General features: G+C 37.2%; 1 protein-coding gene across 1 annotated transcript in view; it reads right to left on the reverse strand.

Annotated features, from left to right (window-relative positions):
• Positions 1–511: 511 nt before the first annotated feature.
• Positions 512–13064, reverse strand: part of COL21A1 (collagen type XXI alpha 1 chain) — a 122524-nt gene continuing 109971 nt past the window's right edge. Inside the window, exons 21-29 of the mRNA XM_024754688.1 lie at positions 12706–12777; positions 10988–11023; positions 8221–8265; positions 5513–5545; positions 4784–4930; positions 4640–4694; positions 3932–4132; positions 2986–3063; positions 512–1659 (exon numbers count right to left, since the gene is read on the reverse strand). Coding sequence (XP_024610456.1) covers positions 1472–1659; positions 2986–3063; positions 3932–4132; positions 4640–4694; positions 4784–4930; positions 5513–5545; positions 8221–8265; positions 10988–11023; positions 12706–12777 — 855 coding nt within the window. The 3' untranslated portion in view covers positions 512–1471. The remainder of the gene's footprint in view (positions 1660–2985; positions 3064–3931; positions 4133–4639; positions 4695–4783; positions 4931–5512; positions 5546–8220; positions 8266–10987; positions 11024–12705; positions 12778–13064) is intronic.

Genomic DNA, 13064 nt, shown 5'->3' on the forward strand with positions numbered 1-13064 from the left:
AGACCAAGTTTTCAGCATCACATGTGCTCAAAGGTGGTCGAATGAACAAGGGGCAGAAGGAAGTTCCTATTCTGCCCCTTCACCAGGTCTACCAGGAAATGCTGTAATTACCAGGAGTAAGTTGGTCAGGTCTAACAAATATCTGGGACTTTGCTGGAGACAGAACATCAAAACAAGCCTTAAGCTAATTCAGCTGCTTAATGTATGGGCTTCAGTCGCCTCCAAGGTTCTCATCAAAGTCACAGAAGGACACGTCATCAGTTAAGCTAAACTCTGATTACCAGCCATTCCTGGGCCAGGGAGCAGATGCTGTACCCATCCAGGTGAGGAGCACCCAACCCAATTTCTAAGTTCTTATTTCATATGAATCAGTGATTTAAAAATAAGGTAAATAATTTAATAACTTATACCCATTGAATAAATGACCATGTCAAATGGATAATATACTCAAGAATCAGTTAAAATTAAGTATAAAAAAAGACACTGCATTCAGGCCTGTACAAAACTTTATTGTACTTTGAATAATAAGCAAAGTAACAAAATTTAGAGCATGATAAAAATGGAATATCTCAAATTATGTTCCTTACAAAAGCATTAAGTACAGTACACAAAGACTGTTTATAATATTTTAAAGTCTGCTAAAAATATCAAGACATCCTAGGATTTGTGGAGTTACCTTTCCTGTCAACTAGAGCATTGATTCCCACTAGCTTTGCTATAATAAAAGTTAACTTATATGAATGTACACATATAATAACTGAAATGGAAAATGAAGGCATGCAACAAACATTCCAATTACTAAGCAAGTATGAAGAAGAAAGTCTTTTTGGTATTTCTGAACTTACAATTCCTTTGAACATATCGACCAGGTCCAGTGAAACTTTTTTTCCAGAATGTTCAGAGGTGATATTCAAAACACTGAACAACCCCAATAGTCCATCACCACTGTCTGGTAAGCACAGACACTGGAGTAAGGGCTGATATGGCAATACAGTCTGTTCCCAAACTGAATGTCAGCCCTGATCTCATCTCCCATGTCCAGATGCACGTTTGGACTAATGTAGAAGTGTGAGCTATGAGCTATGAAACATGAAATTCACACAGACAGGAAGTTGAACTCAAATACTGTGCTGCATGGAGGCTGAATGTGAAATTTTTCACAGTGACTGAAACTGACTGGCTGACAGGCAATGGTGTTTTTTTATATTTGACTTTGACTAAAATGAATGGACTTACAAGAAACCCTTGAGATTTAGTTAATGCTACTAATCTAAAGGCTCTGAAGAACTGAGGAGCCTTTAAAATCGGTATATGTGACCTTTTCTATATTCTTCCTTAGGGAAAGAAACAATAATAAAAACACCGAGGTACATGAGTTTCTTTTCAAGGGATTACTGTTGTTATCTTCCTGAGATGCAAAGACCACAAAAGAAGAGCACCATGCCTAGGCTGCTGAATGAGGCATCAGACACTAATAGTTTGGTCCTTTTCTAAAGGGATCTCTTCTGACAATGACACTAAAACACAGTGATGGATCACAGATGCCCGGGGGTCCTGGCTGCCCTTGGATTCCAGGTTTTCCGTGGTCTCCATCTTTGCCGGGGAGACCTGGGTCTCCTGGAGGACCTTCTTTGCTTATTCCAGGGGGGCCCTCTGGACCTAGGATGGGACATTAGCAATACATGAACAAATGAGTTTGGTTTTGTTGCTGACACAGCTGAATCTGCAAAACATGTAAACTGGTAAAAAGACTCCCTTGAAACTTTTACGTATTTGCACTAAGGTGAAAAGAAGAGGTATCCTCTTGCTAATTCTATACACTTTCCATTTTGAAAAGAACTATCCAAAAGCAATTTTTGTAAAACTAGGCCAAGCTATGTTAATATGCAATCATGCTGCTGCTGAAGACACAGAGCTAACATTCTAATATTTCAATTTGTGGATTGTCCAAACTATTTCTTCCTCTCAGCTTATCTTTTGCCAATATTATTATAAATTAGTAGGTAATATATCAGTAAGCTAAAACTCTAATAAAGCCACTTTTGTGCCATATTTGTAGTCAAAATGACTATTTCCATTATATACATATATATATATTTTTTAGTTTCCACAATGAAATACATTGTCATTACCATAGTATACTAGTAATCAATACACAGAGGTATTATAACACTAATTTGTGAACCATAACTTAGTTCAATTAGCATGTTCAAAAAAAGAAAAATTAACTCAAGATATTGGCCTTTTAAAGTTGATGACCCAAAATAACAAAAACAAAATATTTAGGTTTAGGGATGGAGCAGAGTGGACTGGGCACTTTCTACCACTAATACTTCCTGCTACTACTACTAATAAACATTTATTCAGCACTAAACTACAATTGTAGGTATTGTTCAAAATGCTTTACATACAAAGTATTAAATCATTTGATCCACCCAAAAGCCTTGAGCAGTAATAACATCTAAAATAATAATGATAGTACACATTTATTGAAAACATAACTTTTTCATGCACCGTTCTGAGAGCATGACATGTATTAATTCATTTAACCTTCCACCAATGTCATGAGGCAAAAGACATCTCATCACTATTTTACAAATGAGGAAACTGACACACAGAGAAGTTAAATAATGCAGCTAGCAGAGGCTGGCTTAGAAGTCCATCTCAGCATTATTCTGCCTCCCTGAGAATCATAAAGATTAAAGGTGATATACACTAGGTAAGTCTGGGCGACTTGGAACCATCTGAGAACTATTCTAAGGAGTGGTATTCTAAGGAGTCTAAATGATAAGTGAGAGAGAATCCTGAATGATTAATGGATATAATATAGGATAAAACTTCTAGCAGTTAGAGCTCAATGTGTTGAATGTGAATCACTCAAAAAAGGAAACGAAAGTCTTGGTTTCAAATCTTTGGACAGAGATTTATGATGATTTTCTTAACGTAAAATGTGCAGCAACACTCATGAGCATCATCAGTTCATACCTGGGGGACCAGGAGGACCTTGTACTCCAGGGTACCCAAGCCCTTGGCTCCCCTTTGCCCCATTTCGTCCTGGTAAGCCTGCAGAGTGTCAGAGAGGGGAGTAAGCTTACTTTTCCCATAAAATCATTTCCTCCTAGATTGTTTCTTTCAAAGCTGTTAATACACACATTAAAAGAAAAATAAATCTTTAAAAATTAGCCAGGCACCTATTTATTATTATTAACAGGACACAGAATTTTTGAAGCGAAACTTTATAAAATGATCAGTGGTCTAGAAAAACTTAATGAAGATTAAATATTAAGAAAAACTTAATGAAGATTAAATATTAAGAAAGGAAAATGGTTTAGCTCTTTTTGTTACTCATAGTTGTTCTTTTATTACTTTGATGAAACATCTAAATTGTTCCTATAATATTAAATTAAATTAAATTGTTCCTAAATTGTTCCTATAATATTAAATTAAAAGGAAAGAATTATCAACCAACATTTCACATAAATATTCAAAAACAAAGAGCAGCAAGTTGTGGGCTATTAGGAAGTTTGGTCGCAAAACATCATTTTTCTTATAGAAATTTATAGAAAACAATTTTGGATATGGTTACAGAAATTACCAAAGTCAAAATAAAGGAAATGGTGTCTGTGATGTTCTATTTAAAGACCTAATCAGACTCAAGCAAAATTTCTAAGTACATTGTCAACATTTTCTGATTTACAGGTTCACATGCTTCATAACGTTGACCTCTCTCTTGACTTTAGGATATTCTTTCATGAAATAGAATGACTGTTCTTTAACTCAGTTGACAAATTATTTAAAGACTTAGGGATAGAAAAATTTTTTGTCTTCAAGAAAACAAACAGGAACTCTTGCCTGTTAAATAAGTTTAGGATGTGAATACAAAAAATACCCTTTTCTGTTATTTATTTGCTTACACATACAAACTAAGTACCTTTTAATCCTTTGGCACCTGGGCGTCCTGGAGCTCCCATTAATCCAGGAACACCATCTCTTCCTGGCAAACCAGGGAATCCCTGGGGACCTTCTGGGCCCATGGGACCAGGTGGCCCAGGAATACCAGGAGAGCCATGCTGGGACTGGCAGTGATCACAACTCTGAATTCTTCCACTTTGAAGTAAGACAGGTAGCTGGGCTTAAAAGCAAAGAAACCCCACCCCTTATGTTTAAATGGTGAATGGGCATTAATAATATCACTCATATTTTTTCTAAATTTACAGATACATATCTCTTGGCCAATAATTTCACTCCTAGAAATTTAACTATGGAAATATCCATTGCTCTGTGCAATAATTTTATTGTGGCAATTGCGTCAAGTAAGGGAAAAAAGGAAGTGCCCCTCTAAAAGAAACTGGTAAATTAAATTATAGACATAATATTATGAATAAAATTACCAGAATTATGTCAGGGAAGAAAATTTAATCAATGGTGAAATAATGATAAATTGCTTTATTAAAAAGGTTACAAAGGGTACATATAATATTTTACCTTTATAAAAATACTTATCTGGAAAATAAAAACGAGAGGTTGATAAATGTCCTTTATTTTCTTCATCTTACTTATATCTTTTATAATTTCTACAAAGAATTTGTATTACTTTTGAAATTTGAAAGTTATTAAAATCTCTATGTTGGAGACTTACCTCTTAATACATCAGTGCAAACTTGTCGAATAAACTGTTCTGAAAATTCTCTCCCCTGCATCAAATTATTAAGGGTTATAACATTGACATACCAAGTAAAAAGCAACAGAAATATGAAAACTGTGAAAGAAGCAGAATACATACGGGCTTCCCATCTAGTCCTGGGGGTCCCTGAGGACCTGCTTCCCCGGGTTGCCCCTGGGGACCCGTAGGCCCCATCAGACCATTCACTCCAGATTCTCCTTTGGGTCCAGTGGCACCTCTGGCACCAGGCTCTCCCTTTTCGCCTCTCTAAAAACAAAAGAAATCTTCAAAAGTTCTATTTAAATATTTCAGGAGGTATAAATGCATCATAAAAGTCTTAAGGATATGGATATGAAAATATATAAACATGTAACTAAGTTATATAGGAAATTGTTGGGAAACACCATAATTGATCAGGAAGGAAATTTCATATTATATTAAACTGTCATTTATCCATCCATCCAACCCTACAAATAACCACTACCTAGTACATATATTGATTAAGCAATATGCATAGTGCCAGAGATACAATGATGAACGTGACACAGTCTTGTCCCCAAGGAGTTTAAATCCTAGAGAGATAGATGTAGAAATACACACTATTCTTCATTGAGAAACATGCAGAAAAAAATTAGCTCCTAATTTAGAAGAAGAATCAATATTACTGGCAAATATGTAACATTTCATACCTAATTCAGTGAATCTACATATTCTGAAAATCTCTATTTAGGAACTACTAAAGAACATGAAAGATATTTTCTGTTTGTGATGTCAATAGCTAGATTTATACAGTATTAAAAATCAAGCCATGAGGACTGAACAGACAGCATAATACATGAAGAAACATACCTCTCCTTTTGTACCATGATGGCCTTGAATTCCCTTTGAAAATTAATAGGGAAAAAATAAATAAATAAGTAAATGTGCAAGCTACAGTACTAGCAATGTGGCATGCACCCTTTACCACACGTTTAATCAAACTTTAATTTTCAGTTTGGATCTATGCTCATCGGTGATATTGGCATGTAGTTTTCTTTCTTTGTAACATCTTTATCTGGTTGTGGTATCAGGGTGATGGTGGCCTCGTAGAGTGAGTTTGGGAGTGTTCCTCCCTCTGCTATATTTGTAGTGAGGTGGATGGACCTAGAGTCTGTCATACAGAGTGAAGTAAGTCAGAAAGAGAAAAACAAATACCGTATGCTAACACATATATACGGAATCTAAGAAAAAGGAAATGCTCATGAAGAACCTAGGGGCAAGACAGGAATAAAGATGCAGACCTACTAGAGAATGGACTTGAGTATATGGGGAGGGGGAAGGGTAAGCTGGGACAAAGTGAGAGAGTGGCATGGACATATATACATTACCAAACGTAAGATAGATAGCTAGTGGGAAGCAGCCACATAGCACAGGGAGATCAGCTCGGTGCTTTGTGACCACCTAGAGAGGTGGGATAGGGAGGGTGGGAGGGGGAAACAAGAGGGAGGAGATATGGGGATATATGTGTATGTTTAGCTGACTCACTTTGCTATAAAGCAGAAACTAACACACCATTGTAAAGCAATTATACTCCAATAAAGATGTATAAAAAAAATCGATCAGCAAGTAAAACACTCTCTGTAAGGCCATTCTTTAAATATGGAAGTTTCTGAAGAAATGCAGGGGTTTCTACCAGACAGAATATTACAAATGGAGCCAGAGTAAGAGGAAAGATAAAATAGTAAGCTCTCTGGACTAGAACCAAATGAGAGCTAAAACTGAAAACAGCTGTCATCTGAGAATCCACTAGGATGATTTCATGAGGGAAACATTCGCTTGGACCCCATTCACAATGTGAACGCCAGAAAAATCACACACGTGCAGCCCTTGGTAGGATGACAGTTAACTAGGACTTTGTTTACTTTGAGAGATTGGGACAACTATTCAGCTGTTGAGAGGCAATGGCTGTTCTGCTCCCCCACCCCCACCCTGCCCCCTGCCATTCTCCCTGTAGACTCAGTTCCTGGTGGTGGAAAACGCAGCTTCCAACACACCCAGGACAGAAGCTTTCTAGGGAACCCAAATCCTGCCTTGGGGGAGCAGACTTCCTCTTTTCCTTGAGAAGTGAGATAAAAGAAAACAAGTTAGGGGAAACTTGCAGAGAGTGTCATCTGTCAATCAGTGAGCTAACCAAGTTGTGAACTCAAAATCCAAAGAAAATATCCTTCTATCAGAGAGTTACTGTGAATAACAATTTGGGGTAAAAGGCCTGGGTTGCGGAGGGTGATGGATGAAGGGGTGAGGGTCCTCCTATGAGTAGAGCTGTTTAAAGATGGTGTGATTAACTCAGGGAAACAGAGCAGGTCAGAGGGGAATAGGGACAAGGCTGATTGTCACCCAGTGGTGTGAGTGGAGTGAAGGGACAGGAAAATGAAGACCTTTTGTATTGCACATAACTGTACGTAGGCAAACTCTGTCCATTTCTCCTTTCAGTGATTCTTGCTCTGAAGTTCACTTCTAAGTTCTCAACTTTTTGACATGTAACACTCACCCTCCATCTTACACAACCTTGGGGCCATGTGCTTTCAAAGACTGCCCCCCACACCAATGGTCTCCCTCATTCCTCCAAGTGAGGGACCCAGAGACCCCTGTCCTTGGAGACATCACCTCACAGTTTTATCCCCCTACCTCCAGAGTCAGTGTAATCACTGAATCTTTCTCCCACCCACACTCCCTAATCAGTTGGATGCTTTTCTTTTTTTTTTCTTTTTTTTGTGGTACGTGGGCCTCCCACTGCTGTGGCCTCTCCCGTTGCGGAGCACAGGCTCCGGACGCGCAGGCCCATCAGCCATGGCTCACAGGCCCAGCCGCTCCACGGCATGTGGGATCTTCCCGGACCGGGGCACGAACCCGTGTCCCCTGCATTGGCAGGCAGACTCTCAACCACTGCGCCACCAGGGAAGCCCAGCTGGATGCTTTTATTTGTCCAATACGGCTCTGACTGAACCTACATGCCACTTGGCAATCTCACCGAAACATGGCTTCATGAGGAGAGTTTAGTCAAGGAAGAAGCAAGGCAATCTTATTATGTATCTACTGCACAACACAGTTCCTCAAGATGGCATTTTAATTCATCTCTAGTATAGTAAATTATATCTTTGAACAAACTAGAGGGAAACAAGGACATTCCTTCACTATGTATGGCCTCAACTACTCACATTTCAAGGAGAAAATCAAAACTCAACAGTAGGTACAGAGATGCTGCCATGTATGGCTGCCTTGGGCCAATACTACTCCAAGAAATGGGTGGAACTGTCTACCTTTAGTCATTTATTTGGTCAGAAGAAAGCATTGAAAATCAAGTTTCACAGCCACTGAGAGTATCAGCATGGGAAAATGAAAATATAAATCAAAAGATTAAAGTTGTGATCACCATCACCACTAGAATTCTCATCCTTGGGCACTTAGAATGCAGGCTACATCTCCCCTTCTCCCCACCCATTTTTATTTGCAAGTAACCCTCTCTCAGTATTGTTCATTATGTGATTCATTATTTCATTTTCCATAAAAAAAAATACCTGTGGCCCTGGAATCCCTGGTCTTCCATTCTCTCCCTTTTGACCCTTTAAAATTGAATAAATGTTATTCATTAGTTTGCACACATATGATGCAATCACATATACAACACAAACTATGTACTGTGCTGTCATCTAGAAGAAAGGTCACAAGAGCAGTGATGCAAATATGTAAAATGATGTAAGAGAAGAAAAAAGAAGTGAGAGGAACGTCAACCTAATCTTACAGCTAAAATGGATAAAGACAAGGAACGAACTACTGACTTTGGGGAACATGTAAATAATGTTAGACAGTTGAGGATGTTCTGCTGAGTCCATGTTCACAGCATGAAGATAATTTAAAAATCCAGTGGCTGTGGTCATTTTCTTAATTTCAATGACATTATTCATGTTCGGTGTTGATTATGCACATGTGAGGGCAAGAAGATCACTTGAAGGACATTTTTAAATTAAAAATATACTGTAAAATACATTTTGAATGAAGATCTTTAAATTAGGACAAATAGAGAAAAAATTAATAAAGATATAAACACATTTGTCCATTCAATTAATATTTTGGGACATCCTCCTTGTATAAGACATTGGGCGAGACCCTGAAACTCTAGTATTTCATCCCTATGTTAAACAGGATAATTAGCAGTTTCTAGCAAAACATACACCTAGATATACAGTCAATTAAAGATCTAGTGACTGAAATTGTAAATCACTCCTGCATAGAGGTTTTTTCATTTACTTACTTACATCAGTGAATTCCCAGGGGCCCTATTTGCTGTAGGGACACTGTTGCAGTGTCCCCATGTTGCCTTCAAGTTGCTTACTATGTGGTGCAAAAGCTAAGCAATTAATCTCTTTAATAAGCAGTTAAATTCTAAATTTCACAGTGCTGAGATACTAAACCTTAACTGTTCTCAACACATGGACAAACTAACGTGACATGATAAAGGTGTTAGCTAACCTTACAGTAGTAATCATATTGCAATATATAAATTGCACCTTGTACACCTTAAACTTACACAATGGTATATGTTAATTATATCACCTTAAACTTGCACACCTTAAACTCGTACACCTTAAACTTACACCTTGTACACCTTAAACTTATACATTATTATATACTAACATTGTGCCCTGTATACCTTAAACTTATACAATGTTATATGTTAATTATATCAATAAAAATACATACAGCTAAATTCTATTGGAATTCTATTTAAAAAAGAATAATGAAAATACTGTCGATAAGGATGCAGTGTATAATTATATATCTGGAACGGATACTATTGGGACATACGGTGGGGCATCTGATAAAGAGGGTAGGAAAAATGACTCCACCTTGAGTGCAGCCCTCAGGGATGTGTAAGTGGTACCCAACTGGAGAAGACAGGGGTGTGGCAGGGAGAGAAGACACAGGACAGAGGTGTATAATTTCTTCCAGCTAAAGCAGCAGGGCAGGAGCAGATAATAGTGGGTAGACTGGCAAAGAGATAAGACTAAAGAAGCTTCAGTCCAACAAGGAGGCACTTTATGGGCTGGACTTTATCTTGAAATGTGTGTGGAGCATCACTGAAGGACTCCTAAGCAGTTGTGTAACTTAGTTATTGATGCTGGTAAAAGTGTGGGGGGAAGGTGTGGACTGAACTCAAAGAGAACAGTTAGGATATTATAGTCACCCAGGACCCATGACAAGAAATGAATGGTCAGGACAGTGGGATGGGGGGAAGGGGCTTAGTTCAAGTTTCATTGTCTGAAACAGTGTTCAGACTGTGACCTTAGCAGATTTTGATGCTATTATTACCTAAATTTGAAATTTCCTTGTATGCCACCAGGTATTCTGGAGCTTTCAAAGTTCTGCGAATTTTGCAAAGTGTTTTACGTAGCAAGACTCAGCCACTATAGCTGAACTTTTTTTTTTTTTGGCCACACCGCACAGCATGTGGGGATCTTAGTTCCCTACCAGGGATAAAACCTGTGCTCCCTGCATTGGGAGCACAGATTCTTAACCACTGGACCATCAGGGAAGGCCCTATAGCTGAGCTTTGTAATCTTAAGAACATCATTAAAGTACTGTCTGGACACTTGATTTGTAATTGATGATTGGAAAAGTCTTACATTTCTAGAGCTTAAAAGACCGAAAGACCAGGAATATAGTTTATTCCTGATCAATGTGTCACTGATTCAGCCAGCGGCGTCCTACTCACGGGTCAGGGTTCAGTTAATGAAAAAACCGTCTGAGGGCCACTCGGACTGAGGTGAAACTGTCCTATCTCCCAAAGCTGTAGCATATTTCTCCTCTTTGCCTTTGTTGCTAAGCCACCCAAAACCAAACGTCCTTCTAAATCTCCCTAGATTTCCTCAGACTGATCTAATTTTCTGGTATAATTCTCCTGTTTATTAGTTTGAATATGTTTTATATACGGTGTTAACAGTTTCTTATCAAATTTATTTATGCCATAAGCCATGTCAAATCATTTGTGGAAACCAACACACCATAAAATATGTAAATAAATATATATTACAAGCATGTGATAAAATCCGTATGTTATTTTGTTGAATCGCTTGGTTCCCAAGTTTCCTACAATAGTGGTGTAGTGACGAATGTTAAAGTTAGATTTGATGTGTTTTGAGAAATTTACTAAAATGAGAAAGCTGGGATTTAACAGATATTGACGGTAAAACAGGAAGGAGCTGGAAAAGCCATGTAAGAATTAAAAAGAATGAAGGCCTGAGTTTTTTTGCCAAGCCAAAAAAATAAAATAAGCCAGTAACATACCTGAATGCCCTTTTCGCCTTGATTTCCTTTGTCCCCCTGCAAAAGGCCGTTTAATATATATCATAATGTCATATATTCTGTATCCTTTCAAATAAGCATGCTTTTCTTCTGCCAAGAAAAATATATGGTCTCATGCAAATTCGACAAGTGCCTTATAAACAAAAGTTGACTCCAACATGATATTTGAGAAGAGAGTAAAAACACATTATGTCAAGATGATGTTCTAAATGAATACTTTCTTGTGCTCTTACATTCAAAAGAAAATTAACTACAATTTCTATTTTATAAGGAAGAAGAAAACTTTTCTATATTGATCACAATCTGAAGTTAAACAAAGAGAGGACTATATTTTGACAAATCTCGTTTTATTAAATCAAACTGAAAAGTCTTCTACTATTAAGCTAATAATGGCCACAAATTTATAGGAAAAAATGAAATAAAACAATGTTGAAAAAGTATTTTAGAAAACATATGCTTCAAAAATTAACTTTTGGGGGGAAATTCATATTCCATAATATTGTTTCCTGGAATTTCTCAGCTAGAAGAGATGTTTGAAACCAACTAGTTCAGTGTCTTTGTTCTTATAATGTACCCACAGATCAGGAAAGGTAAGCATTTGCCCAAGGCTGAACTTGGACGCTCTTTCCAAATTTCCTTTCTACCATGCTATCCAAACATAAAGACTAGAGTTTTGTGTTTACAGTGAATAAAATACAGATTTTCTTTTAACTGGTAAGTTTCTGAACAAGGAAATTCCCTAAATCCAAACATATTCACAGTAGTTTACTTAATATTCACTGATGGTCTAACACTTAATTGCTGCTATGAGGGTCATTCCTGTGTCAGCAAGTACTGCCTGCCGCTCATCAGAGCAAAAGGGATCACACTAGGTACAGTAATCTAGGGGCTGAGCAGATAATACATGAGGGATAGAAAAAATGAAATGGTAGAAAAACTGAAAGAGCAAGGAATACAAAGATGGAGACATAACAGTTTGTATCCTTTGCAGAACAAAAGCCAACACATCCACTTTTAACCTGAACTGTATATATCTGCAGGGGCATGGACTTCTCTGACAGGTGGGCAGGCAGTTCTTGCTCAAAGACTTCAAGCCAACAATAATATTTGTATAGATACAGCTCAGAGTTCCTTTACTTAACAGGAGAGAGAGAGAACCCAAAGTGATGCTGTTTTATCTCACCAAAACATTTTATATGAATATATATGTTTTGTATTTTAAACTCCTTAAATTAATTTTAAGTGAACTATTATGTAATATAATTGTTTCACAGATAGGAATGCCATGGTCAAGCATTCTGGCTGTAATTTTTATTGTTTCAGACTTTTGCCCCAGTTTTGGTAAGAGTGATATTCACATTTTGGTAAGAGTGCCTCACATGGAATACTTTCCCTAAAAAGTTCTTGACACATCTGGATTGACCACAGAACAATCTGAATTTACAAGATATTATTTAATTGTACGTTTATATTTTTTGATCTGTCTCTTCGAAGATCCTCATCTAGGAGACAGTACCTATGCGGGGACATGAAAGGTGCCACAGCTCTTAGCATGAGGTCGAACACATTATATGTACACCAAATACATAGGTCAGCTCATCATTGAATGCATAATTGGCCCTTCTACACTACATGCACAAAAAGAAAACTTACGTGGTAATAGCTGATTAACATTGAATTATATGTCCTAAATATCATACCTTTTTCCCTTGAATTCCAGGTAAACCCAGGTATCCTGGTTCTCCTGGCAGACCCACTGCTCCTGGTTCTCCCTAAGTAACACAGAATTCACATGAAGATCACAGGCTTACTGCTTGTGAAAAACCCCACTGTTTTTATCTCTATATACATCTCAAATTTAAAACTGATAGTTAAAAATTTTGTTAGAGTTATTACTATAGAAATAGTAAAGAATAGTAAAGTTCACTGAAGTCCCAATAAAACTTCTTATATTTTTTCCTATCTTTGCTAGTTAAGAAATCCTGAGATCATATCATATTTTAAAATTTTATAAACATTTGGTATTTTTATTATATTTATAATGTCAACAATAAATAAT

The sequence above is a fragment of the Neophocaena asiaeorientalis genome, unplaced genomic scaffold, assembly GCF_003031525.2.
Source record: "Neophocaena asiaeorientalis asiaeorientalis breed wild unplaced genomic scaffold, Neophocaena_asiaeorientalis_V1.1 scaffold319, whole genome shotgun sequence".
NCBI lineage: Eukaryota > Metazoa > Chordata > Mammalia > Artiodactyla > Phocoenidae > Neophocaena > Neophocaena asiaeorientalis.